General features: G+C 44.1%; 1 protein-coding gene, 1 long non-coding RNA gene and 1 pseudogene across 11 annotated transcripts in view; 1 reads left to right on the top strand and 2 right to left on the bottom strand.

Annotated features, from left to right (window-relative positions):
- The window catches only part of LOC127691458 (PHD finger protein 11-like), a 156,564-nt gene that overhangs the window by 85,173 nt on the left and 46,395 nt on the right, over positions 1–24,996 (bottom strand). For 3 of the 10 annotated variants that reach the window (XM_052191310.1, XM_052191312.1, XM_052191311.1), the window contains 8 exons: positions 24,872–24,979; positions 21,369–21,502; positions 18,317–18,366; positions 17,647–17,714; positions 16,820–16,883; positions 16,165–16,290; positions 14,869–14,940; positions 12,390–13,034 (listed from right to left, as the gene is read on the bottom strand). The exons of 5 other annotated variants lie outside the window; for them this stretch is intronic. In XM_052191310.1, coding sequence (XP_052047270.1) covers positions 12,814–13,034; positions 14,869–14,940; positions 16,165–16,290; positions 16,820–16,883; positions 17,647–17,714; positions 18,317–18,366; positions 21,369–21,502; positions 24,872–24,979 — 843 coding nt within the window. In that variant the 3' untranslated portion in view covers positions 12,390–12,813. Of the gene's footprint in view, positions 1–12,389; positions 13,035–14,868; positions 14,941–16,164; positions 16,291–16,819; positions 16,884–17,646; positions 17,715–18,316; positions 18,367–21,368; positions 21,503–24,871; positions 24,980–24,996 lie in introns of those variants that run through there. 2 more of the 10 variants (XR_007979277.1, XM_052191307.1) reach the window with 2 other exon arrangements.
- Positions 1–24,996, top strand: part of LOC127691462 (uncharacterized) — a 98,914-nt gene that overhangs the window by 54,331 nt on the left and 19,587 nt on the right. The window lies entirely within an intron of this gene.
- On the bottom strand, positions 1,392–3,965 carry LOC127691456 (sarcolemmal membrane-associated protein-like; annotated as a pseudogene).

The raw sequence follows: 24,996 nt of genomic DNA, 5'->3' as shown, positions 1-24,996 counted from the left end.
CAGAACAGTATTTGCAATAATCATATACAAGAGGTACTGGGTACCACTGGCATATTAGCATTCTGTGGTAGGGTGGCTTCCTGCAACAGAGAATGGTAAAATGAACTATATGACAGTATTTTCTACAAGTCATTTGTGGCTAATTCCTCTGTAAATCTAGTGATTCTCCTGGCAACAATCCCAAATAGCTTTAAAGACAACTTTTAAAGTAAAAACAATGACTGTTAAACATCACGAGGCAAATTATATCCTAAACTCCTTTTTCAATATTTGGCTAGATCTGGGTATTCGCATACAACATTCAAGCGAATTCATTGACATTCCCTTCCAGTCTTCACTGACTGAAGAAAATTTAACTATGTGATACTTTAGGATATTGACATCACTATGGTGCTGCACATAACCACAGCTAAACTTTAACCTTTGTGTCTGAATGTTAATGCCAAGCAGTGCTTAGGTGTGACACTGTGTATGGAACAATGCCAATCTCGGGAATAGTGCTACTAATTGACAGGCTATTCTAATTAACAACAAAAACAGAATAACCCCTTGTATACCCAATCAAGAAATATGTTAGCAGAGAACATCAGTTCACCTTGAATGTGAATTAGCTCCACATCATAACCAAATTAAGTCAATAAAAGCTTATCTAAACAGATATAATTCTTCCTTCAATTAAACATGCTTGAAGGAACAGATAACAGAAAAAAATTATGCTTTCTAAACTGCTGTATATGAGAAGGTAACTTGGCTTCTAAAGAAAACATTTCTTAAATACATGAGGTTTTTAGTAAGTTACATTCCAATTCACTCAACATTTTGGTTGATTGCATTGAAATTATGCACTTATGTTTTTGCTCCCAGTAATATTTCAGTTTGCTCAAGAAAATACAAACTCTAATGGAAAGTTTTCAAAGTTGATGTCCCTCACATCTTCAAGTCACATTAAGGCTGAAGAAACATGTATGTATGCCCCAAGTAATCATTATAAGAGAATATTTTCCAAATGTATTTTTCCTTTTAAAAAAAATCCACACAAATAATTGTCTAAGTCTTGTCCCCAAAAGCTCAGTGGTTTTATAACAAGTAAAAATGGCATAAATATGTAAATATATATATATATGTGTGTGTGTGTGTGTGTGTGTGTGTGTGTGTGTGTGTGTGTGTGTGTCTTCAAACTGATAGGCACTGAGCACACAGGGCCTCTCTTCCCATGTATGTATTGTTTGTTTGGTTTGAGTAGTTATCAAATCAGAAAAATGAATTGTGTGACCATTAGAATTCAGAGTAAAATATCTATAAATTTATGGTATAAATAATTTGGTGCACTAAGAAGCCTACCATAATATTCAGAATCTCAATGTACTAATTTAAAAATTACATGTAAAACAGAATCAATTCACAACTTTATATCCTCTCTATAGACAGATATATTTTATATAAGTTAAAGCAATGACCCTACAGCTATATTCTTGCACTTTGCTGTTTTAAGAGGTAAAAAGGAAGAAAATGGTTCTGCTTGTCCCCAGCACGAGTGTGGTGCCAGCTTCTAGAGGGAGGACGGTGTACAGACTCAAGACACACTGTCATGGAGAAGCTCTGGCCAGTCCTGGTACAGACAGCACCATAGCTGTCACCGAAACCAGGCCGCCAACATGGGCATCCAGGGCCAGGGTTAATTTCCCTTTTCTCGCAGCAGCTTCAGGTTGTCTTTACACTGTTTGAGCTCATCTGTGATTGATTGCTTTTCCTTTTCCCGTTCAGTCATTTCAACTTCAACTTCAGTTCTGAGAGAACAGTCTGTCTTTTCATACTCGTTCTGCGCATCCTTTGTTTGGCTTTCAGCCTTACTGAGGAGAGATTTCAAGTCAGCTGCATCTGGAAGGTGTTGTTCTTTCAAGGATCCCACTTGGTTCTCCAGCTCTTTCCTCGTCATCTGAAGGATGCTGAGGTCACGTGTGAGCTCAGAACTCTGCTTCTGAGACTTGGGCAATTCTTTCTCTTGCCGCTGCAGTTCTGATGACAACAACACGTTCTCCTTTTTTTAGAGAATGACATTCAGTTTCCAGTACATTCCATCCCCTTTTCAACTCCTCTAGCTCACCTTGCAACCTCGTTGCCTCCTTTCTTTGCTGGTCTCCACACTGCTGACACCTAAACTGGCAACTGCCCTGCAGACTTCTGATTTCCTTCTCCTATTCACATGCCGCTGTCCTCCAGCCCTTGGGCTCTGCTCTCACCTTCTTAAGCTCTTCTTGCAAAGAAACAAAGTCAGTGTCCGCTCAGACACAGCCTTTGCTGCTGCTTGAAGGAGCAAAAATCTCATCTTGGGCACTAAGCAATTTATCTCTCGTGCTGGTGATTTCAGAGTCCTTTTCCTCCTGGAGAGTCTCCATATCCATGCGCCGCCTTTGCCGCTGGACTTGAAGAACCTGTATTTGTTTGGCCGATTCCTCAACTTGATTTCGACAGGCTTTTCATTCTTCCAAAAGAGCTTGAAGTTCAAAGCATTTTTGTTTACTTGTTCTAGCTAGCTCCTGGTTTCCACCAATTCTTTGCAAAGACGCTGAATGTCTTCCTTGGCCTCCGCTTCTGACTGGGTACCCTGCAAGCCATCTTTTGGTAGAGACACCTTAGCAAGGGGTTCATTTGGGTCTTACTCATCCATCCGGGCGTCTGTAGTGTCGTCGCTGCTTTTTGCCTTGCCTGGACCCAAGAGTATCTGATAAGTGAGATTCCTTTCCTTCTGCCTAGTTTTCTTTTGAAAGCTTTGATTCTTCTACCACTTTGATTAGATGCCACTGCACCATTAGCTTCTTCTGGCATTCTAGGAATTGATGAATAAAAGTGCAGTCCCTGCCACTCTTTGAAAGCAAGTGCCCTCATAGAGCTGTTAGCCTTTCATTGGTGAAATCATCAGCTTGCAAAGCTTCTATTTTTGCCTGGAGCTCTTGTTCTTTTCTTCCGTTTCATCGATTTTAGTCTATAATTCTTTCTCCTCGGCATGTCCCTTCTGTTGGATTTCCTCTTGTGTTCCCTATGCTACCTTTAATTTATCAGATCAATCTTTAACTTCATTAACTGCTCCATTATATTTATTGGCTAATTCTCTTAATTCTTCCTGAGTCTGCTCATTCACTTCTTTCAGATGGGTACATTCATCTTCAGTATTACTAAGGCTTTGCTCAACTTCTGAAAGTTTTCTAACCACTTCGATTTTCTCCTGAAGAACCCGCCTCAGGAACTCTCTGGCAGTGGTTTCATAGCTGTGTTTATCCTCCTGCAGTGCGATCAGCTCCTTCCGTAAATTATCTTCTGTTTGATTTTTGGAGCATGCCTGCAATTGGTTTCCCATAACTTCTAACCATGATAAGAGTCTATCTTCATCTATTAAAGCCTGCCAACTAGTATCTGAAACCTCTTGGGTGATGGCTAATAGCTGCTGCAGTGTGGCTAACTTCTGTTCCAACATCTGTTCCCGATGTAAGGCCTCCTGTAGATACTGAGAACATTGGAATAGTTCCTGAGAGTACATACTTGGAGTGCTAGCCACAACTTTGTCTATGGGACTTGGTAATGGAGCATGGATGACATCGGAATGGAGTCGGGCTTCCATACCATCTGATAGAAAACGTTTTATTGTGGAAACAAAACACCCATGGGTAACTTTCCATGTATTCTCTATCACATCTACCCCAAAATGGATAATGTCACCAGAAAGGATTTCGCATGGTGGACTTTCTTCAGAGTCCCGACTCAATCTCTGGCTAATTATAAAGGTACCATTACTACTTTTAGTGTCTTGGAGATAAAACTTGCTTGTGATCAAACCAGAGGAGAGCATGGTTCCTTGACAGCACTTTGCAATCAAAGGTGGCATTATTCTGCGCTGGTCGACAGCGTGCCACCGAGCGGCCGATCTTGATGGGCTCGTCCATGTAGACATGACGCGCCTGAAACCGGTGCGAGTTCAGGCGGCCAGTGAAGATGACCAAAGCTGGACACTGAGGACAGGCTGGGGCTGATGTCTGGACCACAGACAATGAGGAGCTCCTCCAGGTTCGGAATGCTCTTCACAAGCAGACATCCCTTAGCCCCCCCCCCCCAAATTTTTAAATTTAAACAAACTGCGCATTGTCTACGCATAACCAGTGAACATCAGCAACTCTTCAATTGGGCAGGAAGACAAGCCCATGCAAGCCCCATCACCTCCTTTAAAACACAGAGGCTCCTTGACCAAAAAGAAGTCCCCAACCAGCAGCTTTCAGTCCATCTTCCCTAGGAAGGAAAGGCTCAAACATTGGGCAGCTTCGGCCAAGAAAACACCTGGAAGACAGTTTGGGGACAGGAGGTCTCCGAGCAGATGAGTCACACACCACCAATTCTTGGGTTTTGTTTGAGATCCCGGCCCTTCTCCCCTTCCTGTGCAGCACTGCAGCATGAAGAGGACTGACTCGGCGGGCGCCTCCAGGAAGGGTCCTTCGGGCCCGAGGGAGAGGAGCAGAGGACCTCAGGGCAGCCACCGCCGGTTCTCAGGGGCCTCCGCGGGGACACACGAGGAGGGCTAGAGGGCCAGCGGGCCGGGATCGCCCTGCTGCGCCGAGGCCGCCCGGGAATGGCAGGGGTTCCCGGGCCAGCGTGAGCCAAGGCTGCGATCCCGGGCTGGAGGCGTGGGAGGGCTGCCCGGGCGCGAGTCCCGGGCACCTAGCGGCTGTCCCCGAGAGCAGGGCGGGGACCGGGCTCTGCAGGCCGGTGCTGACAGAGCGAGGGGCTACCCTGGGGGAGGCTCGGGCGCCCGGGCCGGCGGGAAGTTGGTTTCTTGGAGCTCTGGGCTCTGCTACTCAACACATGGGCCGCCTCCTGTCAGGAGCGTCCTAGCTAGGGTCGCATCTCAGGGACAGCCAGCTCCCAGAGGGCGACGGTGTGGGGGAGGGAGGCTGGCCCGGAGGTGGATGGAGAGGCCTGGAGGCTGGGACAGGATCCCCCGCATCCTTCTCCACTTCTCCTGAGCAGCCAGTGGGGCAGGCTCAGGCTGTGGTGGACTAGGAAGGAAACTTTCCGATTTTGCCAGCCTTGGCCTCCATAGTAATTCTGACTGAAACCTACCAGGTACCTAGCCTGGGCCTTAATTGAGCTAAGGCTAGAAGACCCAGGGACCCTGAAGGTACTGTAGGAGCTTTACCAGCTCCTGGGTACCAGGTTCCTGTCACTAGCCGCAGCCTTCCATTAGATTTGTGGCCATCAGTCATGGAAGGACAGCACACCAAGTCTCCAACATGTAGAAAAAAAAAAAAAAAAACATGATGTGTGGTCATGTAGACTTAAGACAGATTTCCGTGCTAGAAGGAAAGGGCTAGAAGCCCCGAGGGCTTAGCCAATAAGTTTCCCTTCCCAGACATTCCTCCCTGCAAAAGGCATTTCATCTCAGGCCCACCCTGAGAAGTGGGGCATGGTTTTACACATCCACTTTCTACCATGGCAATAAATATCTCAGAACTATAAACTGTCTCTTTTCATCAGGATCTGCCTTGGGGAACCATGGAGAAGTCCTTTGCCTACAGACCTGCTGTCTAATCTCCTGTAGAAGGCCTCTCTCCACTCCCAGCCACAATGGCCTCCAAGCCAACCACCTTCAAGCCACGGACTCTCCCTGTGGGAATAGCCAGAGCTCTCCCCCTTTTGTCACCAGTTCCTAGGCTAGATCTGGGCTGTGGGCCCAGTTTCTGTTCTCAGTTATTCTAAGACTTCCAGCAGTGCCCTGGTGTCCAAGAGCCTGGGAAATCCATGGTCCTAGCAAATTCACAGGTATGAAGGCCTCTCTGAATCAGCTCCGGTTGTCCCTCACCTCAGACTGTACTTTCCTAGCCCTGAGCCTTGTCCCAGGGCTTTCCTAAGGCCCAACACCCTCACAACCACAGTGTGGGGCAAGTGCAATCAAATTTTTTAGTTCTGTCTCCCCAAGCTGCTGTCCTGTGGCAGATCAGACACTGGACCCACAACCCTACAGGAATACAAGTTACAATCATTATCCAGAGAACAAGGAAAGAAAGCAGGAACAGGCGCTTTCTGGCTACTTCCCTTCCTCTCTAAATCTGCTGTGCAGTACAGCCCACAACTGCATGTCCTGTGCTGCCGCCACCACCGCCGCAGCCACCACCGCTGCTGCTGCACACAATGGCCTGTCCCTTCCTCCATCAATTATCAGTCAGGAAAAGGCCACACAGGCCACTCTGATGGAGTCAAATATGGAGAAGGATCCTCTTCCCAGGTGTGTCAAGTTGTCTTCAACCACAATAGCCATCAAACAGCTGGGGAAAAACACACCAGACACCCAAATGTGCCTGTGCTTAACTTAAGGAACAACTGGTCTGTACTTCTGAAACTTGAAGTACATTGTGTGTCCTATGTGGGATTATCTTTAAAAAACACAAAATTAAAAGGTCCTACACCCAGGTGACAGGAAGGAGTCTTTATTTAGCACCCATGGGCTACAAAGCACCACAGAAATGTAGATCTTTCAGTCCCAGCGACAAAGAGAAATGTCCACGTAGGCACCAACATACAGGAAGTAGAATTTTAAAAGTTCATTCAATAGGGGAAAATCAAAGATATAGTTTAGGGTGAAGGAACTCTAAGAGGCAAAGGGTAACCGGTGCCTGGCAGAAGAAAGACAACTAAACAGGGCAAGATAGACAGCCTGGGCAAAATGCAAGTCCCTACCATAGGATGGCAAGGGCCTTGGGTCAGTCCTGGAGAAGGCCTTTCTCACACTATCAGGAAGAAGAGGTGAGCAAGGTCTGTGCTTCTGAGGAAAGTCCCTAAGTTTCAAGATAAAGACCAGGCATGTATGGGGGAAACAGACACATGGGAGACAGTGGCCTTGAAGGGAAATATCCCATGATTTCAAGTGTGTGTATGTACATACATAGTAGTTGAAGTAGTGTATTAAGCTTTTATTGCATGTTATTTTTGTTCACGTCAGTGTGTGCACATATTTGCTTTGGCACAGTCATGTCAGCTACATAGTGAGACCCTGTCTCACACAAGCCAAGAAAATAGAATCTTCAAAGAAGAAAAGAATGTTCTTACATAGTAAATTAACAGGGGCTGGAGAGATGGACCAATGGGTAGAGCACCAGCTGCACAGACACAGGAACCTGGGTTTTCCACTCCTCAGCACTGCATAGTCACAGGTAGAATATGCACCCATCTCAGGACTTCACGGACAGAAACAGGGATTGCTGAGCTTGATGGCCACCCAGTCTAGATGAAAAAGCAAGTCAGGCTCAGAACTGACTCTCTCAAGAAGACAAGATGCAGCTTGATAAAGTATAACATCCAATTTCCATATTGATTCACATACACTAAAGAATGTAATAGATAGGAAGCAAGGGGTTCAGACAAGATGAAAGACACAGGGATAATGAAATTAGAGAATTCAAATCTGGACTCATTAATAGTAAACTCACTTCAAAGGAAAATGATTTTATTTGTTGCCTTAATGTAATGCTGATATATTATTGATAACTCATTAATATCCCCCTGTGTTTCTGTCTCTCTCTCTCACACACACAGCAACTAACAAATCTCTAATTGGTCTCAAGTCCTGTTCAACAAGGACATCATGCTTGGTCCTGGAAAACCTAGCAATGTACACAGGAATAGTGAAGTCATAAATCATGGAGGAGAACTGACAACTGTCACCTCACTAATCGAGCAGGATCCTTAACTACATTGTAAACATGGTCCCTTAGACCCATAGATGAATATAGCTCTCACCCTTCATCAAGGAAACTATTCTTTGCAAAAGCACATGGAGATCCTTATAGCAAACTATAACTGATCAATATGCAGTTGCAGAGCCCAGCCCCAACTAAGGCATCACATAATACAACTCTTACGCCTGAGGATCATTTTGGAAGAGGTGGAAAGACTAAAGGCCAGATGAACAGGAAGTCTGTTGTGAGATTGTGTCTCCTGGAATTCACAGAAAAGCTACAGCCATGAAGTCTCACTATCATGTCTGCCTAAACACAGGCTGAACAATGGGCACCAAAAGACATGCTAACACGGGAAGGGAAAACCCCAGAAGGCCTCAACCGTCCACAAAGAACTACAGATAACCCAGGAGTGCTGAAAGCAGAAGAAATAAGTCTTCCCCAGGGGAGAACACATCAATTGGTCATCCAATAGCAACCTTGAAAACTCGTACATACAAGTATCATCATACAAACTCAGCAGGATGTATAGAATATATATACAAGTATCATTATACAGACTAAGCACAGTGTATTTACTTAGACATCAGTGCTCCGGGGCACTGTGGGAGCTATCATCCTTCAGGTAAACCCCCAAGACACACTCAGTGCTCTGTAGGAATGTATGAAAGATATTTGCTTCTGTGAGCCTCTTTTTCACACATTTCTAAATATATATGTTTCACGTGTGATTTTCTTACACTTAGATAAACATAGAGAAAGGATGAAAAGTTTTTTGCTTTTGTTTTTTTAATTTTGATGAGAGGATGTTTTGAACTTGTTTTTTAAAAGTCAGTAAAACATCCCTGGACCTTTGTCCAGAAGCCTTTCCACACGGCCTGTGGAGGGCGGGCCCTGCCCAGTGCTCCCTGAGGGCTGCTCACCATCACGATCTTCCTGTGGGGGCACCAGCACTGTGGGGGTCTGAAGGAAAATTCTTGAATATGCTTTAAACCCACTTAAAGAGTCAAGAAATATTTAGGTTTGCTGAGGGACAGGCAGCTAGGGCTGGAAATCTGTCTCAGCAGGTAAAGGCTCATAGCACTAAGCTGGAATCCCCAGGATCCTCATGGTGGAGAGAGAGAGCTGACTTACAAGTTGTCGTCTTACCATGCTACACTTGTATACCATGACTACATACAGACACACAATAAAGGGGGAGAAGAAGAGGAGGAGAACAAGGAAGGAGAAAAGAAAAAAAGCAGAAGGAGGAGAAAGAAGAAGAAGGAGAAAGAAGAAGGAGAAAGAAGAAGGAGAAGAAGAAGAAGAAGAAGAAGAAGAAGAAGAAGAAGAAGAAGAAGAAGAAGAAGAAGAAGAAGAAGAAGAAGAAGAAGAAGAAGAGATTTATCTCCCTATATAGAAATAACTAGAAATACCTATGAAAAGCTTGGGAGAGGAGAGTGTTGCAGAAACTAGAGTCCCCCTGATTACCCAACAGTGCTTCACTAGGGCTGTGTCTGAGATTAGAATGCACACCACCCTCCCCTCTCCCTACAATCACTCACAAACACACTCTACACAGCTGCTCTTTTCTGACTTGATGTGATTGTCAAAGCCACGCTTCTCACAGGACTCCATAGAATGCTCACTGTTTTAGGTGCTGGGAGGAGTCTGGGCCAGATTCCATCAAAACTTAATTGAAGTTTCACCTTCACCTCTCCAGTTTTTGTTTCTCTCTTTCTATAATTGTGTTGGCAATCCATCTGTCATACATTAAGCTAGAGCTCCCTAGTCATGCTTTTCCTGAGAAGCTCATTTGTAAAAGACTAGATCAGGCTGGATGGTGACTGAGGCACCGAAGACAGGCGGGCAGTTGACAGACAAATAGGAACTGGAGCTCAAAGCCCTCTTCCTGATCATGTCACAGCTGTTGCCTGGTGCATTGGCAAGTGACAACAGCCTCCTCAGTGACGGTTTTCCTGGCAAGGATGATGAGTGGACATGAATTTGAATTGCTGTAGGAGATCCTCTGTAGAATTACACTTATGTAGACTTAGGGCCTCAAAGCAGAAACTTTAGAAATTTACTGGTGGTCTTACTTGAAAAACTTCTCCACAGAAAAAGTACAAATTACAGCTGCAAATACACACCCATAGACAGTTCACCTGACAAAAGCATACTGAGTTCCTGATCCAGCTGAAGACACACTTTTAGCTTGATGAACAGCTAGAGTGAGTGAGTGAGTGTGTGTGTGTGTGTGTGAGTGAGTGAAAGTGTCCTTTTAACAGTCTTTTACTATTTTTAATGCACTTTTAATGTTTTCTTGATTTTGTTTTTTAATTTATTTATCCACATTCCAACCCAGTATTAGCCCTTCCTCTCCTCCCAGTACTCTGTCACTTAAGGTCTCACCCCATTCCACCTTCCCCATCTCTTTTGATGTCCCCCAACTGAGGTATTGATAAGGAAAATGTGGAATACTACTCAGTGGAATACTACGGAGAATTAATGTTTTCTTCTGATGTAATAATGAAAGGCAGGAAGTTACGTTTCCTGAAAGACACAAAACTCTATCCTTGAACTTATTAGAACAATGCTTGACAGTCCAGTAGTTAGGATGCGTTTATGAAATTTCTTGAATGCCATTGATAAACAATCTCTTAAGGCAGGCATGCACAGTTGTGGTTGGTTTTCCCCTTTAGAATATAGTACTATATACCCTGAAAAAGGGAGACAGTTGATATTTTGATGTAACATGGATTAATTTATGAATTTAAGTGAAACAATAAATCATCCCCAAAACAACAAGTAGGAGATGATACAGTTACTGGAGGAACAAAGAGATGCCCAGAGCTGGGAGAGGACACAGATGTTAAATGTGTAGTTGCTGTTTTGTGAGGTGAAGTGGTTTGGGATCAATAATAATTTTGGCTAAATTTTATGCTCCTGAACTATATATTTTTAAAATGGTTGATATGGAGAAAGAACAAACAAAAAGGGGTGAAATATTAAATTTTGTTTCTTGCATTGTATCACAATTTTTAGCATTATGGATGATAGAGTAAATGTGAGGTACCACTCTGAATGTGTCAACTAGTTCTCAACTGCCTCATGATCTTATTTGTGTTAGAAGAGGACAGGCGAGCCATCAGATGGAAAAAGCCACTATCCTCGTGACACACACTTGTTCTTAGAGGATAGGGCTAGCAACCAAGAGTACAATGTGATATGTAAAGATTTCAACATGGAAGTTGTACATGGGGGTGTGCATATGCCATGGCATCCTTGTGGAGGTCAGAGGGCACCTGGTAAAAGTCAGCTCAGCTGCCTGGGTTCTGGTATTAAGGTGAGGGGTGTGATTATCCGGCTCATTTCTCAGTAATAACGAAGCAGCTTTCTTGTAGCAGTGTCCCCAGTATACGCCGACATTGTGAACACCAAACAACTGGAGCTTTTGTGCCATAGAGTTCAGTGAGATGAACAGACTCCAGGTGAATGTAAAGCAGCAGAGGAAGCACTGACATAAACGTGTCCCAGCTGGTTGTGATGGGTGCTCGATGACAGCCATTCCAGTTGATCCCCCGTGAGGTGGTTCAGGCTGCCCTTGGTAACCGCAGTATTACCCCAGGAATGACTTCTTCACAAGAGTGTGTGAGCACGCATTACAAACCTGACACCATGCTGGGACACAGCTCAAGCCATTCAGACAGGTGCCATATTGTGGCCCAGAGGATCATGGGAGGAAATGAGAAATATAGATATGAGAAGGTCAAGGGTCAGGGGCAGTGTGGCACACAGATCTGATGCCTACTGTCAGGTAGGGAAAGTCTTAGTGCTCCACAGTCCCTGATCCCAATGGTGCTCTATTCAAAGAGCCCAGTTCTAAATGCTGGAGTTGGTCTTGAAGATGATTGTGGGTGGTGAGCTGTGATAAGTAGCCTGGTTCCTGGTGGAATCCAAGTGACCCAGCTGGTGGCTGTCACATGCAAGGGACATCAGGCATTTGGCCACGCCCATTGGGCCCCTGGGTCCTGTCACACACACCCCTTAGAGAAGTCTATGACTATCAGTCACATAAACACCAAGTCCTCACACATGCAGATAAGGTATCTCCAATCTCTCAGACAAACCCAAGAGAAGTCCCTGCTGTCAGACGCCAACCCACCAAATCTGTATATAAGAATCCTATCTAGAAGGAATAAAGATATGTGAGAATTACTTCATCATGTGAGAGCTTCAGTTGTAAGAGCTGTAATACTGCCGCTTGTGAAGAGGTCTGTTCTCCCAAAACAGCACCTGAAGTTCCACTGCACTCCTCACTGGGTATCAGGCCTCTCATTGGCCCAACCTGGCCTGACTCAGTGCAGGGTGACCAGGAGTAACTGAGACAGCAATGGTGGAGCCAGCAGCAGCAGCAGCAGCGGAGGAGGTAGAGATGACTCCCCCTTCTTGTTTTCACTCTCTCCTCTTTGCTTGAATCCTTGCACCCAGCTGGTTAGAGATCTCTGTGGAAAGCCTCTGGTACACAGGCCCACAGATGTTGCATGCCCTTGTAATCACTGTGGCCAAAAGACACTTCAAAAAAGGCTCCAGTGAAGGCCCACAAAATTGGTAAACACAGAACAGTGCATTGTGTCTTGTTACAGCTGAGGGCTGCTGGGGACTGTATTAAAGAAACTGTCGACTCTTCAGTGGTTTTGACAAGCATTTATTACATGTGCTAAACACTGGGAATGCGGTAATGAGCAGAAACCCATGGTCACAGTGAGCAATGCACAGGAGTAAGTCTGCTCCACTGTGATGGAGTTATTAATACTGAGAGGAGACCGTTATGAGACCTTCTGCAGGAGCAGAGGAAGCAAGAGAAAGCTCTAAGATGCCACAAAAGGATGAGCACAGGCTCTAGTGTTGCTGCCTTGACTGGGGTGTGTAGGGTGGGGAGGAAGACTTCCTCGATCCTTGGAGAACATGGAGGCCTGATCCAGTTCACTGAAGAACAGCTTTTACTGTCAGGGGAAAGCAGGACAAGTGAGGTGAGAAGAGACAAGAAACACCCAGTCAGGTACTCAGCATGGATGAGCTGCAGCAGGGCAGAGTGGGAGGGACTGTGGGTCTGTCACAGGCTGACTCCTGAGCCTGCTTGCACTTCAGGAGACCCCTGGTATCTGACCTGGTGGTCCTCAGGAGATAGTGAGGATCCTGAAGCAGAGCTTGAGTGGTCCAGGTCTCCATTGTCTTGAAATGAGGACAAGCTTTGTTGTAAGTCTGCAAGTGCCTCCAGCTGCTGCTTCATCTGCCTCTGCCTTCCTTCAGATTCACACACTTTGCTCTTGATTACTTTAAAAGACAGAAAGTGGCTTCAGTGTAAGCAGGGGGTTCATTAGAAGAGTGTACAGTCTCTAGGCTGGATCAGTTCAAATATATACCTTATAGTAACTGGGCCTCAAATGAGAAGACAGTGCTCTGAGGAGACAGTCTGTCCCCATCTTTGCTGCCTTTCCTGTCTCATGATGGAACCAGCATGTGTCACATGACTTTGATACCTTCATGACACAACAAGGTTACACAGTGTTCATTCATTCAGAGGCTATAGAATGTGGCTGGCCTTCCAGTGACAACTCTTTCATGAGCACGTCTCTGGCTCTAGGGACATTTGGTACAGCCCAACTTTAGATGAGATTTAGGAACAGAAAATGTTGACTGTAGAAACCTCCCAAGGTCATTGAGTTGGGTTTAGAATTGTCAGGATTGCATCTTTAATTTCTTAGTTGTCAGAATGGCTGCATACCTGCAGTTGGCTTCAAATGCTGGGCTGAACTGTTCAGAACAGAATGGCACTATAATGTTAGCAACTTGAGGTGCCTCATATGCAGTGTGACATTTTTCCAGACACATAGCTTTCATGCTCAGTGACACATGTACGTGCCAAAGAAAATATCGTTTTCTGAAGGCTGGTATTTTAAAGTTAGTCTTATTCACAAACATTCTCAAGTAACTTTTAAAGTAGCTTCTCTGCTGACTACTACTGATTATTACAGATTACAAATGAGAACAAGTAGTAGAAAATCAAAATGAGAGAGCCTGGGCAAACTGAGTTGACGCAGACTGTCACAGATGCAGGAAAACCTGCTGTCTAATTGTTTTACTGACAGGAACATACTAGAAAAGAACACTGTGGGGCAGTGTGTTCTGCAGTAACAGTGGAGAAGCTACTCATCCCAATCCTGTGTGAATCTGTCCCACACCCATATCCAGAGGTGCAACACATTGAAGTGTTTAGTACTGAAAGAAGCCATAATAAACACAGGATCCTTATGGCTTCTCTGACAAGGTCTCACTGTGTAGCCTAGGCTGTGAATCCTCCTGCCTCACCTTTCAACTGCTGGGATTACAGGTGTGCACCACAACACACAGCTAAACGCATCACTCTTTTGAAAGACGAGGGTTCCCTATTCCTGCCTGCATACTACCATTTAAAAGCAAAAATAAAACCAACCAAAAAAAAAAGCTACTTTTTTTTCTTTTCCTGATTAATTCTTGAATTATAGTATTCAGTGCTTCAGGAGATGAGCTTTGAAGACAAACCTTAGGAAAAGGACCAGACATCTTTTCAAGAGAGAGGTACGTGGGCTGTGGGATGGACCACTAATCCTTCCATCTTGCTGCCTTGGGGTGAGAGGCAGTAGAAAACTTCCTGAGCTCCACGCGGGCTGTGCCTGTCTACACAAGGGTCAGAATACTCTAGAGTAGAGTCAGAACCTTGGCTTGTTTGTGCCTTGTCAGTCATCTTTTCTGTATACAAATATTTTTATGTCTTACTGGAAAGAAGAACAGTATATTCCAGCCATCTGCAAATAACTGCTGTTTCTATACAGTGGTCTATCTGTCTGTATGTCTGTTCTATGTCGGTCTGTCTGTCTCTCAATCTGTCTTACTGTCTATATTTCTGTTTATTTTTCTATTATCTATGTCTTTCTGTATATATACTACTATGGGGTCTTTTGCATGTTTTTTTTCCTGTCCCTGACAGGCCGCTTTTATAATGGGCTTTTTTCATTTGACAAAAACTGTCTTTGAGAAAAATGTTCACTACCATCTGCCATTCTGATTGGAATGATTGGAATGATAAATGTCTCTAAAGCATATGTTCCTGAGTTTCTGAATCACCTACCTTCTTGGAATTTTCTTAATGTGTCTCCAAACAATCCACAGTCAAACAGTAAGGTCTCGATCCCTTCATAGTCTAGAGAGAGAAGCAATTTTCTGTGTTAATTTTTATGTGAATAAATCACATGAGGAGAAGGAGAAAGTAACCCCAATAGGAAGAGAGCAGATCAGAGGAGGGCAGCTCAGTGCAGACCGGGCAGGGACCCGGGCGAAGCATCAGCTCACTGTCTCTGTGCAGCTGAGCCTTCTGGGAGGGAACACCTGGGTTCCAGGGAGCCCCCCAGATGATTAGGAGGCACCCACAAATTTGAGAGTTCTTAGTCTTGAGAAAATTAGTAAATTAAAACAAAGGAGCTCCTTGAAATGTTTACTGCTAATATATCCTTTGGTTTTGTCATGACTAGGATGTGTAGGCTGTGGGAGGGACACAAATAATATTTCAAAATAGCTTTACTTGTGTGTGTGTGTGTGTGTGTGTGTGTGTGTGTGTGTGTTCTAGAGTCCACATGAGTGTCAGAGCCAGGAAGATGTAAGCTGCTAGACATGGAAGGAAGGAACTGAACTCAGGACCTCTTCAAGCGTATGTGTTCTTCACCACCAAGCTATCCCCTTCACCCCTGTTATAATTTTCTTAAGACCCTGGATTTATTAAGGAATAGAATTTGAGGCACATCAGAGTTATAACCTTGCTGCTGAGTCACAGCACCCAAGTTGTGTGACTTACAACTGTCTATAATTCCGGCCCAGGGGATCATACAGTTCTATTCTCTGAGGGCACTTAGACTCACACACACACACATTTAAATATAATAAAAGTATACCTTAAAAAAGCAGCTGCAGCTGGGACAATAAACTAACAGAACACAGTTTCCATGATTTCTCCACTCAATTGTGTGCACCCCTGACAAGGGGCTTCGTGGACTCAGAGCATTTTGGGAACTAACTACAGAATCTGTAACTTTCATATCTTCTTGATTGGTTAGCTTAAAGTCTTTGGACTATTTTTTATTTTGTGTATGAGTGTTTTGTGCCCATGTGCATATGGGTACCATGTGCATGCCTAGTAACTGGACAGGACAGAAGATGGTGTTGGGTTCCCCTCACACTGGAGGTATGGGGTGAGCCACGTGTAGATGCTGGGATCTGACCTTGAGTCCTCAGCAAGAGGAACAAGTGCTCTTGACCACTGAGCCATCTCCCCAGCCCAGGATGTGTGTTGCTAAAGAATGGGTTAAAGAGGGCAGGGGAAAGCAAGGAGAGGTGTGTTTTCTAGAATGCACTTACATCTAGTTTTCAGTACCTGACTCTGAGGCAGTCTCATCCATGAATCTTCTATGAATTGAATCCACTTTTTCTAGGATCTGTTCAAATAATTCAGTAAGAAGTCCTGCTTCCTGACATTTCTTAAGAAAAGAAGCTTTGGCAGCTGCATCAAAGAACAAAGAATGCATCTTTAGGAGGAAATGGACAGCTATTTGAATCATGTGGTCACTTTACACTTTACCAGTTGATGGGTGAGCATACTTGTCTCATTTTTCTGTTGCTCAAATAGTAAATGGTCCAAAAAAGAAAATGTTTCTCTGCTTATAATAACTATATGAAGTGATGTGCTTTTGTAAAATTTACTTCGAATGCTTGAGATAACAGCCCCTCGTATTTGTCCCAGATTTGGCATAGTAAGGACATTGCCACCTGTCACTGTGAGGGGTAGCATACCACAGAACTGTGGCCTCAGGCCTTTTTAAATGTGTCTTCTCACACTGAGAAGAAATGGGCCATTCCAGCTCCAATAATTTTGATACAGTAGAGTTGTAATGGATTGCATAGTTATAATAAGGATTTATGTACTTATCAAGTACATATCAGATGCCCACAAGAATAAAGGTCAAAGCATGACAGCATTTCTATTAATATTTGGAGGCCCCACATTTGCACCGCCACCACCGAGAACAAACCTGTGCGGTCATCAGGCTCTTCCATCATGTGTCTTTTGGAGCTACTGAACTTCATCTTTTTTGGCTAGAAGAGAAAACCAAGATTATACTGACTTTTCATATTGACTTGGAATACCACACAAAATAAAAATGTTCTGTGACATAATCAAGTCTATTAATAAAATCTAACAAAAATGTATTAGATAAACTTTCTCTTTCAGTTTGGCCTTGATGAACTCCTGAATCAAAATGGTACTCTCAAATAGCTAGGACCTGTGGGATATGCTGTTTGTGGCCTGAAAAACATCTGCTGAACACGAGGGAGAAATTGTTGCCTGATAGTAATCAATGTATAGAAACTGATATAAAAACTGTTTCAAATCTCTCCAAAATCATTTACATTTTATATCTACTAATCCAGAAATTTTAAGTTAGAAATTTGGCTAAGTGTGGAGCAAGTAGCTGGGAAACACTTGGTTATGAACAAATGTTTGTCTGTACTCTCAGCCCGTTTAGGACTAAGTGTTGTGAAAGGACACATGTTTTCACTAGCATGGTTCAAGGAATGATTGGCAGAAGCTGAGGGAATGACGTCATCCCCTGAGCCTCTAGCCTCTCACCACTCTTCAGTATGCTTCTACCATGTCAGAATGAACAGTACTTCCTAGTGCAACATTTTCCCCACGATGCCACCCTAAGTCTAGCTTCAGCTCCATGAGGAGAGAACACACACGAAGGATGGTGTGCAAATGCCAACTCCTCCAATGACTTGAAAACTGTTCATCTCTGATATTTAGAATTGTAAGTAAGGACATTATGTAAAGAGTTAGGTCTCTAAGTCAAATTACCTCTGTGGGAGGGCCTGGTGAGAGGCGTTTCTTCCTTCCTCTCTTCTTTTTCATGCTTGGGCTATCAGCTAAAAGAGAAACCATTTAAAGGTTGGAATATGTAAAGCAAGGTTGCTGAGTACTTGTAATGCACACCTTTAATCCCAGCACTTAGGAGGAAGAAGCAGGTGGTCCTTCTAGTTGAAAGCAGAGTAAGACCTGGAACAGCCAGGGCTGTCTCAAATGTGTCTGTCTGTGTGTGTATTTGTGTATTAATATATATACATATATATGTATATATGTTTATATACATATATACGTGTGTGTATATATATATATTTGCACAAGAGAGTCAGAGAGACAGACACACACAGACACACACACACACACACACTGCTATCCTCATTCCCTATCAACATACAATGAGAGTGAGCATCACTTTAAGGGTACTTTCCAGTGAGTTCAAAACTAATGACAATGACTAGAGATGGCTCAATACTTGTGAGCACTCACTGCTCTTTAAGAGGACCCAGGTTCGGTTCCTAGCACCCACAGGTTACTCACAACCATCTGTAACCTAAGGCATCCACACAAACAGGTGCACATAAAAAATTACAATTGAGAAGAAATTAGATCATCTCAGGTTTTCCTTAAGGAATTAGCTTTCTTTAAACTCACTTTAGAAACTTACCACTTTCGGTGGTCTCTTCTTGTTGTGGTGCATGTTCTGGGCAAAATACTCTGAAAATACAGAATTTGAAAGAACCAATGAACCTTTTACTTTGTAGAGAGCCAACTTTGCTCTGCATCCCCAGTGCGGGGAGGGAAGCTGCATGCCACTACTCTGACTGAAGCATTCATTTAAAAAGGAAATGTGCTCAAGTCGATGTCAAATAGTCAACCCACATCCAATATGGGTGAGGGTGGACACTGTCTTTGTGCCCTTTGAGCAGGAGAAAGAGGACTTTAGTCTCTGAAGGTATGATTGCTGGGTGAATATTCTGAGCAGTCCTAGTTCCTATGCTGTGATGAGAGGCATCTAAAGAACTATGGTCTAAGGTTTGAAGCTTCAATCTGACCACCCACAATTTTGCTGACCTTTAAATAGAGTATTTCCAGTATGGTTAATAAACATTTTAAAGCTATCTCTGTAATTTCAAGGCCAGTCTGGTCTACTTCATGAAACCAAACAACCACTCTGGAAATCAGTCTAGGGGTTCCTCTGAAAACTGGGTACCTCACTTCCAGAAGATCCTGCTATAGTACTCCTGGGCATATACCCAGAGGATTCCCCTATTATGAACAGGGCTGCTGTTCATAGCAGCCCTATTTATAATTGCCAGATGCTGGAAAGAACCCAGGTATCCCTCAACAGAAGAGTGGATGCAAAAAATGTGGTATATCTACACAATGGAGTACTATTCAGCCATTAGAAACAATGAATTCATGAAATTCTTAGGCAAATGGATGGAGCTAGAGAACATCATACTAAGTGAGGTAACCCAGACTCAAAAGGTGAATCATAGTATGCACTCACTAATAAGTGGATATTAACCTAGAAAACTGGAATACCCAAAACATAATCCACACATCAAATGAGGTACAAGAAGAAAGGAGGAGTGGCCCCTGGTTCTGGAAAGACTCAGTGAAGCAGTATTCGGCAAAACCAGAACGGGGAAGTGGGAAGGGGTGGGTGGGAGGACAGGGGAAGAGAAGGGGGCTTACGGGACTTTCGGGGAGTGGGGGGGCTAGAAAAGGGGAAATCATTTGAAATGTAAATAAATTATATCGAATAAAAAAAAAAAAGAAACAATGAATTCATGAAATTCTTAGGCAAATGGATGGAGCTAGAGAACATCATACTAAGTGAGGTAACCCAGACTCAAAAGGTGAATCATGGTATGCACTCACTAATAAGTGGATATTAACCTAGAAAACTGGAATACCCAAAACATAATCCACACATCAAATGAGGTACAAGAAGAAAGGAGGAGTGGCCCCTGGTTCTGGAAAGACTCAGTGAAACAGTATTCGGCAAAACCAGAACGGGGAAGTGGGAAGGGGTGGGTGCGAGGACAAGGGAAGAGAAGGGGGCTTACGGGACTTTCAGGGAGTAGGGGGCTAGAAAACGGGAAATCATTTGAAATGTAAATAAATTATATCGAATAAAAAAAAAGAAAAAAAAACAAAAACAAAAAACAAACAAACAAAAAAAAACCCTTTATCCAGCAGGGACTTCAGTCGCTTTCGTTTGATTATGTGTGTAAAAATGACTGTCAGAGTAAAGTGATTTCTTTGTAAATATAAATAACAAATGTGAAGTTCTTCCATAGGTTTCTCAATAATTCAAATATAAAAAGCACTGTTCAAAACTGGATGAACTTTTATGAACAGTAACAAGCTGGGGGCTGTGGAGATGACTCTGCAGGTGAAGGGACTTCTGTCAGCTCTGACTTCAGTTCCATGTCTGGGTCCAACAGGGGACGCAGAGAGCTCATTCCCACAAGGTGGGAAGACAGACCCATGACCTGGGGATGTGTGAGTGAAGGAAGGTGTCTTCCTGTTGGAGAGAGAACAGGCCTGGACTGGCTCCTGTCTCTTGTAGGACATGCATGCTGCCATTACGGATGAGGCTCTCTCAGGGAGAAGAGCCTACAGAGAAGATTTAGAACGTCAAACAAACTCTTGAGTAACTTCTTTTTCCTGTCATGTGCAAAACTGTTCCTGGTGGTGTCCCATAATCTTGTTCTCACGTGAAACTCATTTTCATAAACTGAACTTGAGAAGCATGCTATGGACCGTGAAAGGCAGCCTGTTTTCTGGTCGAGCTAGGTTTAAACCCCAGAGACCCAGCAGATAACGCTGCAAGGTACAGAAGGCATTTTCCTGACACACTCCTAGACACCAGGCTCCTGACACAGGCCTCAGCTCTCCATAATTCTGTGGCCATCAGTCATGTGAGGCAACACCCCAAACCCCTTCACAGGTAGAGGATGTGACCATAGATCACATAGCCTCAAGACAGATCTCCATTTTAATGAGGTACCTAAAGGCCTGAAGGGCTTAGCCAATTAAGATCTCCTTCTCATACACTCCTCCTTGAAAAAGTTATTTAACCTCAGGCCTGCCCTGAGAAAGTGGGGTACGGTTTCACTCATCACTGCCATGACAGTAAATGATTTAAAACCATGGACTGCCTCTTTGCATTGGGATCCGCTGTGGGGAGCAAGGGAGCAGGTCTTCCTCTAAAGAGCCACATCTAGTCTCCCAAAGAAGGCTTCTCAATGCTTCCAGACCCAGTTTCCACCAAGCCAAGCTGTCCACCCGAGCAAGCCAAGGACACTCTCGTTGTCCCTGAGGGTCCCAGAGGGCCTCCACTCCATTCTCCGCTTTTCTGCATCTTACAGCTGTGCCTGCAATGAATGTCCAAGAGCTAGGACCTGCCGTCCCTGGCCTCCATGCAGCCTGGGGACCCACAGGCCCAGCGCCTGGCAGTTATCCAGGTACCTCAAACTGCACCTCTTCATCCCCAGAGTAGGTTCCTGTGGCTTCTCACAACCCTACACCAACCCAGCAGTGTGGAATGTGTGCAGACAAACTTCCTGCATCTGACTCCATGAGTTGTCCTAGCCCTGTGGCGGGCGAGACGTGGGCCACCATTTTAACCCACAGTATGTCACATTCTAGCTATTCCTTACACACCCCCACCCCTCCATCATGGGGTTTCAAAGCTAGTTGCTTACTTGTAAATTCCATGGTCTCCATCAACTTGAGGAATGGCTTGGTCCTTTTTGGCACAGACATAGTGGTAACTCTTCTTACAGTGTGATAGGTCACATCCCACTGTGGCGCCTCCTTCATTACAGAGTGAGCACTTCTACAGAAGAACAGATCATAATGGCTTAGTAATGTTTCTTTGTTAAAAGGTAAGGATGTCATTAAGCATAATTTAAGCCCAGAGCGGTGTGGTTTTGTCCTGGATATCACTGGCATATCCCAGTCTTCATGCCCACAGAAAAGGTCACTTAGATTTGACAACTGATGAGGAAGTTTCCACAGAACTGGAGCCGACTGGAATGGAAGGCTGACAGACATACATCATGGTCAGCTGCACAAAGGCAAAACATGGAGGAAACATTCCTAAACAAGAGAAAAATTTTTTCAACAAAGTTTTCTTGGAGAGTGATATCCAGAGGGGAGGGTTCCCTTTCCAAAAGAGAAGTAGAAGGCAGGTGGAACTGGGGGAGGACTTTCGTGATGGGCTACTGGGAAGAGGGGAAGGCCGATATGGCTTGTAAAGTGAATAAATAATTTTTAGAAGAGTTTTTTTAGGCAAAGCTAGCTATCTTCTTTAACCCTGGGCATGGAGTTGGTTGGGGGACTTTGAACCTGACATCAGAGCAGTTCCTATTGTGCTACTAAACATTGTGATCTCAGCTGGCACTTTTTTTAAAAAAGATTTTTCTATTTATTATATATAAGTAAACCATAGTTATCTTCAGACAGTCCAGAAGAGGGAGTTAGATTTCATTAGGGATGGTTGTGAGCCACCATGTGGTTGCTGGTATTTGAACTCAGAACCTTCTGAAGAGCAATCGGTGCTCTTAACCACTGAGCCATCTCACCAGCCTTGGCACTTTCTATGACTTCCTCTTAGACATTTCTCCCTTGGCTGGTGGTACCTGCTTTACAAGGTTGCTATTGAAGGTAATGTGAAATAAAGGGGTCCTATTGTGAATGTATAGAAAGTGAACGACACTGAAAACACAGCTGAACAACAAAGTATTTCTTTTGAACTCCTGTTTTCATTTCTCTACCTGGTGTTACATGGATGCAGGATAGAGACACTCAGGCACTGTGTGGCTATAGGAAGCTTCTGTGGACTACTAGAGTCTTATCCTGTGATGACAAGCAAGCCAGCCATGACCAAGGCTGATTGGCTCCATCCTTGGCTAAGGATGTCTAAGCCCAATGAGGCCACTCTATAAAGCAAGATACAGCAGTCATGGGATCCCAGGTAAGGGTCCCATCATAACACATAAGAAAACACACATGGAAAAGTCAAATGCAGGTGACTAACAAGATTAGCATATAGGTAGAGTTCCAAATCAAAGTTCCTGGTTTATAGCACTTATTTAATTGTGGAGGAACAATATCACTGCATGAACAGGGAAACACTTAAGACTGCTACCTCAAATACACTTGCTGCCAGTTCTGCAATGATAAGTCCTGTGAGAGGACAGAACTTCAATTGACAAAATGCCTACAGAAGACTGGACTGTAGTCAAGCCTATAAAGGATTTACTTAATTAGTGGTGGACAGGGAATGTGTCAGACTATTGTGGATGGAACCATCTGTGCTGGCATCCCTGGGTCCTATAAGAAAGCAGACTGAGCAAGCCATGTGTAGCAAGCCATTACGCCGGTCCCATACATGGCCTCTGCCTAAGTTCCTGCCTCCAGGTTCCTACCCTGTTTGACTTAATTCATGAAGGACTATGAGTTAGACATATAATCCAGATAAACCCTTAAGTCCCCAACTAGCTTGTGTCTTTGTGCTTCACTACTACAATGACAACTCCAGTGTAGACACTTCCATGGGGAATTCCTTACCTTTCTTTCCACACCTTGAAAGGGTTCAAAGGTCCTACTATATGAGGAGCCTTTGTGTGAGGATAATACTGATCCCCCACCCCCACCCCAAAGCATGTGCACAGCACTTCTGTTACTGCCTGGGCACTGGCCTCTCTCGTCCATGAGGTGGGCACCCAGCATTTGTGTAGAAACCAAGGTTCTAGAAGCACTTGTCATTGAGTGAATAGCTTGCACCTCATGCGCCGTTCACATCCCTTTCTGAAACCCTGCACTTTCAATGCATCTCAGTTTTTCAGTAGGAAAGTCCATGGAAACACTCAAGGATAACAACTGCTTTCCAATATTCTATTTACTCAACTGCCCTCATTCTGCTTGGGGCTGTTTCTATTTGGCAAACTCTACAACAGTGGTTCTCTAGTTGTGGGTTACCACCATTGGAATATGTATTTCTGATGGGCTTAGGAACTGGGAATCAGTTCAGAGTCTAAATCACAGTTATAAAGGTCCAAAAAGAATAAATTTATGGTTGGTGGTTCCTAAGACCAGTTGAAATATGTATTTACTTTTGAAAAGTTCCCACAGGTTGAGAGAGAACGACTGCTCTAAAATCCAATGGTAGCTTTCCTTAACTCTTTTCATAAACTGCCTTAAAACCAATTAGCACAGAATAATAAAAAGTATGTTTTAGTTGATGACCTGCCACTTTCTAATTAGAAGGGCATAAGCCTGCTGGAACAGATACTAATACTTTGTAACCTAACATGGGAGAGTGTCTCCAGTTGACACCTTACTGTGGGTGTGATCAGCCATACGGAATTCAGACTTGCTATCCTGTTTACTCATCTGCAAATGGCCCTTTATAAATGTAGCCAGGAGACACATTTGACCTCAGAGATACAGCCTTACCCGCCCTTCCTTCCTGGTGAGAACCCTGATGCCCTCAGCTCCCAGGCAGATGCTGACAGTGATGACCACCCAGAACTGGTGCAGAGAGACATGTGGCCACCTTGACATTCAGAAGGCATCTTGCACCATGTCAAGGATAACACCCTTTGCTCTGGATGCTGCCTGCAGCTCTGTGGCAGCAAGAGGACCAGCTAGCTGCTTTGGGGCAGGAGAGCAGCAGAGCCTAGGTGGTGCTGGTGAGCTGCTGAGTTTGGAGTTAGCTCTGCTGCAGTGACAGCAAGAACTTGAAACAGCCTGTGTGACCAGAGAGTTTTCTCTCAGACAGAAGCATCTCAAGCCTGCTCTCCTGATGTGTGGGACAGTCGGTTATAAGCGACAGCATCAGCTGAAGGAGTGTCTCACAGTCCACCTTCCAGCTCTCCACGTGTCTCAAGCCCTGCCTTACCACAGACTGTTTTTAGATGAAAGATTCATTTTTTTTTATTTTTACTTCTGTGTATGTGTATCTAAGAGACCAAGTATGTAAGTGCATGTGCCTATGCAAGCCAGGGGTGTCAGAGGCCCTGGAGCTGGTGTTACCAGGAGTTGTGAGTTGCCATTTGGTGACTGGGAACCAAACTCAAGTCTTCTAGAGAGACAGTGAGAAACCTTAGGTGCTGAATCCTCTCTCCAGGCCCACGATAGACTGTCCTTTGACTGTAGCCACCAAGATTCATAATTTATGAGTAATAAAACATCAACTTACCAATCTTCTCCCTCTCCAGATCTCTTTCTTTACTGATTTGACATCAAAGTTTCTAGTTGTATTAGGTGTATCATGGACCTCACACTCCACCAGTCCCGAGGAATACAGCTGCAGGATGGGAAAAA

This window comes from Apodemus sylvaticus, chromosome 8 (genome assembly GCF_947179515.1).
Source record: "Apodemus sylvaticus chromosome 8, mApoSyl1.1, whole genome shotgun sequence".
Classification (NCBI taxonomy): Eukaryota; Metazoa; Chordata; class Mammalia; order Rodentia; family Muridae; genus Apodemus; species Apodemus sylvaticus.
Note: the sequence above shows the minus strand (reverse complement) of the source record. Positions and strands in the feature narration are given on the sequence as shown.